Raw genomic sequence first — 5,892 nt, forward strand, 5'->3', positions numbered from 1 at the left:
CATTGACATTTGAGTTTTATTTCAATCTCATCATTAGATTTTAAAATTTATACTTTTAATCTTCACTTTTCACTGAATATTCACTTTAACTTTTGACATTAATATCTACCAATTAATTTAAAGTAATTATGAAGTGAAATTTTAAAATTAATTTTAATAGCGATGGAAAAATAGTGAAACTTAATTGATTATAGTTATTTTAAATGAATTAATAGACATCAACATTCAATACTAAAGGTGAATATTTAATGAAAAATCAATTTAAAAAATGTAAATCTTGAATATTAATGATCAAATAGAAGTAAAATTCAAACTTCCATTTTAAAATTTAAGGTTAAAATTAAAATCAAACTCAAAATTAAAGTAGACCCAAAATCTAGACTATTGTTCGTGTATATATGTATACATTCTTGAAAAGAAAAAAAAAAAGCAAGTAGAAAGTTTTTCTTTCTTTCTTTTTTTTTTTTGGTGGTTGATTGATCTTTATAAGGTTAAGAAAGAGGGTACGAAATTGTTAGAAAAGAATGAAAAAAAAATTGATATGTGTCGCCATCTATCAACGTTAGAGTGAGACCCAATTCAATATTCAATATTCCATTCAAACACTCCCTTCTTTGTTTCTTCTCCATTTCCCACCTTTCCCTTCTCTCACAAACCCCCATATTATTTCCTCTTCCTTCCCCCTTTGGATAACAATTCTCATTCTCTTTTCTTTTTCTTCTCAAATATGTAAGGTGGAGATGAAACCTCGAACCTCGAGATTGAAATTACACGTTTATGTTACACGAGCTATGCTCGTGTTTGACAACTCTCAGTTTTTATGATATATACATCTCTTCAGCATTAAATAAACTCAAACCTCTCTAGCTCATACCTTTTCCTTAACTTTTTCCTTCCCCATTTCCCTCTTTTTCTTACTTCCCATTTCTTCTTCTCTATATTTTACTAATAATAATTATAATGATTTTTTCTCCTACTTCTGACTTCTCTTCTTCAAATCATAACCCACTCATTATGCAATCACTCATTTCCCTTTTCTTCTAGCCCTCCAATTATAACTCAATTACTCCTCTTTTTTCTTTTTTAATCTCTTCTTTTAGATCTTTGTGATGAACACACCATCTTCCTTGCCGGACCTCTCCTTGCAGATCAGCCTTCCGATGTCGACGCTGCCGTGTGAGATGAAGGCCAAGTCAAGAAGCTCAACCACCACGGATTCGAGTTCTAGTGGCAAAAGTGATTTGAGCCATGAAAATGGTCTCTTCCGCTTAGGGTTTGAAGTGGGAGATATGGATGTTTCTCATCATCGTCCTCGTCCTCGTCCTCATCAAGCTTGTTATAATGTCCGTGGTCGCCGTGACTTCAAAAGAAGCGGTGGCGGGGTCGGGTGTGGAGTAAGAAGAAGCAATATCCGAGCTCCAAGAATGAGATGGACTACAACTCTTCATGCTCATTTTGTACATGCCGTTGAGCTTCTTGGTGGCCATGAAAGTAAACTTACACATAACCAAAATTCAATAACCCTAATTCATTTGTCACTCCATTATTATTCACATTCACCTTAATTAACTATTCTTTAGAACAATTTGTAAGAAATCAAAAGCAATTTTGAAACTTTCATTAATTGACTATCTTTTGTATCTCTCTCATTAGGAGCTACACCAAAATCAGTATTGGAGCTTATGAATGTCAAGGATCTAACCCTAGCTCACGTCAAAAGCCATTTGCAGGTTGGTTGGTTTCTTTTTCGTCTAACCTCTCCTTTTTTTTTAACCTGGAGAATACAAATAAACACTTTTTTAAGCACTTAGAAAATCAATCCAAACAAGCCTTTAAATTTTTGAGTTTAGTGGTACAGTTTAATGTCAAGTAAGAAATTCCGACGACATCATTTCCTCCTCCATCAAATATTGATGAACAATACTCTAATCCCGAGTTTTTTTTTTTTTTTAAGAACAAAATATCACTCTTTTATGTCTATTTTTTCTGAGACTAATAAAAAATTTAAGTTTCATTTGATATCGATTTGATTTTTAATTTTCTGTTTCTAAAATGTAGGTTCATTTGTTCATAATTTCTTTACAATGATTTTAATTTTTCTTTAAAAAAAAAATTGTAAACAAAACTTGTTCCTAAAAATAAAATTTTTAGGCTCATTTGGTAACTATTTCATTTTTGATATTTTTGTTTTTAAAAATTAAAGCTATTACCTTCTCATATCTTACAATGATTTGCATCGTACAATGGTTGAATTCTTAGCCAAATTTCAACACAAAAATAAGTTTTTAAAAACTATTTTTTTTTTTAGTTTTAAAATTTTGGTTTGGTTTTTTAAACCACTGGTAAAATGTAGATAACAAATGAAGAAATTTGGATATGAAAGTAGTATATATAGACTTAATTTTAGAAAACAAAAACTAAAAACCATTACTTAACCAAACAAGAACCTTAGTTTTCAAAACTTGGTTTGAATTTTAACAACACTTTTAGGCGATAAACAAAACTTAATTTTTTAGAAAAAAAACAGCTACAACAAAGAAAGCTTTAAGGCTAATTTTTCCAAACAATGAGAATATGACTAAATAAATAAATATATATTCTGGGTTTGTGTAATGGTGATTCCACATTGAGAAGAACAATGATGCTGCCTTCATTTTCCTTTTGGGTTCCCTAGAACTTGATTTTGTCTCTTAACATTTATCTTATTCTAGAAAAGTTCTACAATTTTTTTTTAAAGATTCATTAGTATGGTAAGAGGTAAAAGAGAGAGTACAAAAGTAAAAAGACAAAAAAGGGCATCTAAAATCAGCAACAACAACAACAAGGCAAAGGGACTGTTGAAAACTAAACACATTATTTTGTTTTCTGGTCTTTTTTGTTCATGCAGATGTACAGAACAGTGAAAAATACTGTGAAGGGAACAGGTAATAAATACAAAACACTGTCTCTTTTATCTACATTCTTTTAATATATGAACATTATATTCAAATTCTATATATATATTTACACTGTTAGTTGTATGTACCATTTTAATACAAACAACTACTGTTTTTGCCTGTTAGTTGTATGAATTATTGAGAATTGATCAGATGGTTTATTTTTTTTTAGATGATTGTGGAAGGGGTGAGGTTGAAGATGATGCCATGGATTTATCTTGCTCTGCTAAAAAATCTATGTTTGAATCAGCTCATTTGCAGAGAATCCAAAGGTGAGATCTTCTCTATGCTGTATCTATCTATTTATGCCTCTCTGATTTTACTTCTTCTAGACTATAAAAATTATTTGACAACAGTTTCTAACTCTTTTTTGTTCAAATCATCATTTTTTTTCTTAAAAAAAAAATTTATTTACCAATGTACTTTTAATGCTTATTAACACAGCAACGTTTATAGTTAAATACCATTTTGGTTCATATATTTGGAAGTTTATTCACTTTTAGTACCTGATTTTCAATTGTCCAGTTTTAGTCTAATAACTTAAAGTTAATTTATATTGAAATTGGTTAAATAATAATAATGACTTTCATAAAAAAAAAAATTAGGATGTGAATATGTTTTCAAAATTTAAAGTGAAAATGCTAATAGATAATAAAAAGGTTTTCAACAATCATCAGTAAATTTGCATTCTATTGGAGACTAAATTTAAGATTTTTTGAAAGTATATGAACTAAAACTGGATAGTTGAAAGGACCCAAATGATATTTTAGCCAACTTATATTTGTGGACTTAAATGTCTTTGAGATGTTGTTGATGATTCAATCTTTTATCTCTGCAATTATTGAAGTACAAAAACATTTGTTGAATATAATAAAGATATTTGAAAATCAAGAAGAACGATAAAATTACTACTATGATCTTTCTACTTTGTGTCTTGTTTCTTATTCACCTATCTCTTATTTATAAATGTCTAATTTTCAATAGATCTTAATATTTGTTCTTATTGATGATTTAAAAAGTTAAATGGTACAGAATTTGTTAAACAAAGAGTAATACTTTCTATTTAAGGAAAGATATAATACGAATACGCAAAATAGTTAACAAAGACTTTATTTTTAAAAAGTTAACAATAAATCAACATCTCATATAGATACTATATTTAAGATTTACTGAAAGTGCAAAAATTAAACCTAAACCTTTAAAAAGTTCTGAGTGTAAAATAAAACAAATCTTAAACATGGTTCATGTCTCTTGAAAAGCAACTACACTATTACCACAAAACCTCATAATCCAAATCTAGTATTTATCTTTTCACAATTTTATAGAACTTATTTTTTCCTTTTAATTCTTGAAATTTGGATTTCTAAAATAAAAACAAATTATTATGGAGTGGTTAGGTAAAGATTGTAATTGTGAAATTTGAGAGTTGTGAAATCTATTATAAAACTGATGTTTTTTTAGTCGGAGATTCACGAATTCCTTGACTTCATAACTACAATTCATTAGGCCAAACACTCCCAAAATCATGACTAGGTTCTAGCCTCGGACTTTTTGATCGTATAGGTTATTCTTCATGGTCTTAATTTAAAATCACTAGAATTTCAAAATTTAATTGATATATTATATAGTTTGAACTTGCTCTTGCGTGCAGAAGTAGTTTGGTAACGTCAATGCACAAGAGTTGCGACAGGGCCAGGTCAAACGCCGACGTTTTCGCTAAATCCAGAGGAATGAAGGTAATAAATGATTCAAAAGGATTTATTATTATTATTATTATTTTTTTAATTCAAAATATTGTGTATATTCAAAATATCCTTTTATATATTTTTTTTTCGAGCTCACAACATTTCACATAGTAAAATCTTTGAAGCATTGTTAGTTCTTGAAAATTATTAAAATGGAGGTGAGATATTAAACATTTGACTTCAAAGTTGATAATATAAATACTATCATTTTGATAATTATTTTTTTTGAAAACTCATTTCAACAATTATTAAAGGAGTGTTTGAAGGTGAGTTAATTATTATCATTAGTGATTATTCTTGTCCATAGTTTATAATTATCCATGTTTGGATAAACACGATAACAAATAGTAAACACTATAACACAGAAGGATTTGAAATAGTAACACTAATTGTAGGTTATAATAGCTGAAAACATTAACTATTATAGTTGGAGTCTCAAACATGAAGTAGAATCCGCCAACTCGAAGTTGGAGGCTCAAACACCCTCTAAGTGATTTTTGTTATTTTCTAATTATAAAGAAAAATGGTTATTAATATAAAATGTTGTCATTCTCTCACTCTATAGATTCATTAAAAAGAAAATGCTGTCATTTTTTCCATTAAAAACTTAGGCCTAAATTGTAACATATGGCATAATTCTTATTTCAATGTGGTTAAATTATAAAGTTTGATAATTTATTTTAATAAAAAAATTATAGGTTGAAGGAAGCAATGGAGATGATGACGAGGCAATCACCATGCAGCGGATTAATTTAGAGTTTACTCTTGGAAGACCAAGTTGGCAATTAGATTATGGTGATGCAAAAGAGCTTGCCCTTCTCAATTGCTAATTTTCTAAATTTCCAACCCAAAGAAACGAGAGAGAAAAATCTCCGAGTTTAGTCTATTTTATTATTGCATTAAAAAATATCAACAAGAATGAATATCTTGATATTTTGTCAACGATTTTGTGTTTTAGTTAAAGATGGAAAAATAAATAAAATAGAGTTATATTATAGCACGTTATGTACATAAGTATATGAAAACTCATTTAACTTTTACTAGTTATTTGTTAAATTATGATGTTTAAAATTGAAAAAAATGCATTTTTCAATTTATACCCAGAAATACAATGAATTTTAGCTTAATCTATGTATGGTACTAAAGAGAAAAACTGAGGTCATGTATTTCTGGAAAATAATGATATGAATGAAGGAAAATAAAATAGTTAT

The 5,892-nt window shown here is 28.3% G+C and overlaps 1 protein-coding gene across 1 annotated transcript; it reads left to right on the top strand.

Moving 5' to 3' along the window:
* Positions 1–616: 616 nt before the first annotated feature.
* On the top strand, positions 617–5,681 carry LOC120084780 (putative transcription factor KAN4). Its single transcript, XM_039040601.2, has 6 exons — positions 617–1,491; positions 1,654–1,730; positions 2,888–2,924; positions 3,109–3,208; positions 4,588–4,672; positions 5,380–5,681. Exons 1-6 carry the CDS (start codon positions 1,110–1,112, stop codon positions 5,509–5,511), a joined length of 813 nt encoding a protein of 270 aa, XP_038896529.1. The 5' UTR covers positions 617–1,109; the 3' UTR covers positions 5,512–5,681.
* The last annotated feature ends 211 nt before the right edge of the window (positions 5,682–5,892 follow it).

Source organism: Benincasa hispida, chromosome 9, assembly GCF_027475165.1.
Source record: "Benincasa hispida cultivar pf3 chromosome 9, pf3_genome.v1.1, whole genome shotgun sequence".
Taxonomy (NCBI): domain Eukaryota; kingdom Viridiplantae; phylum Streptophyta; class Magnoliopsida; order Cucurbitales; family Cucurbitaceae; genus Benincasa; species Benincasa hispida.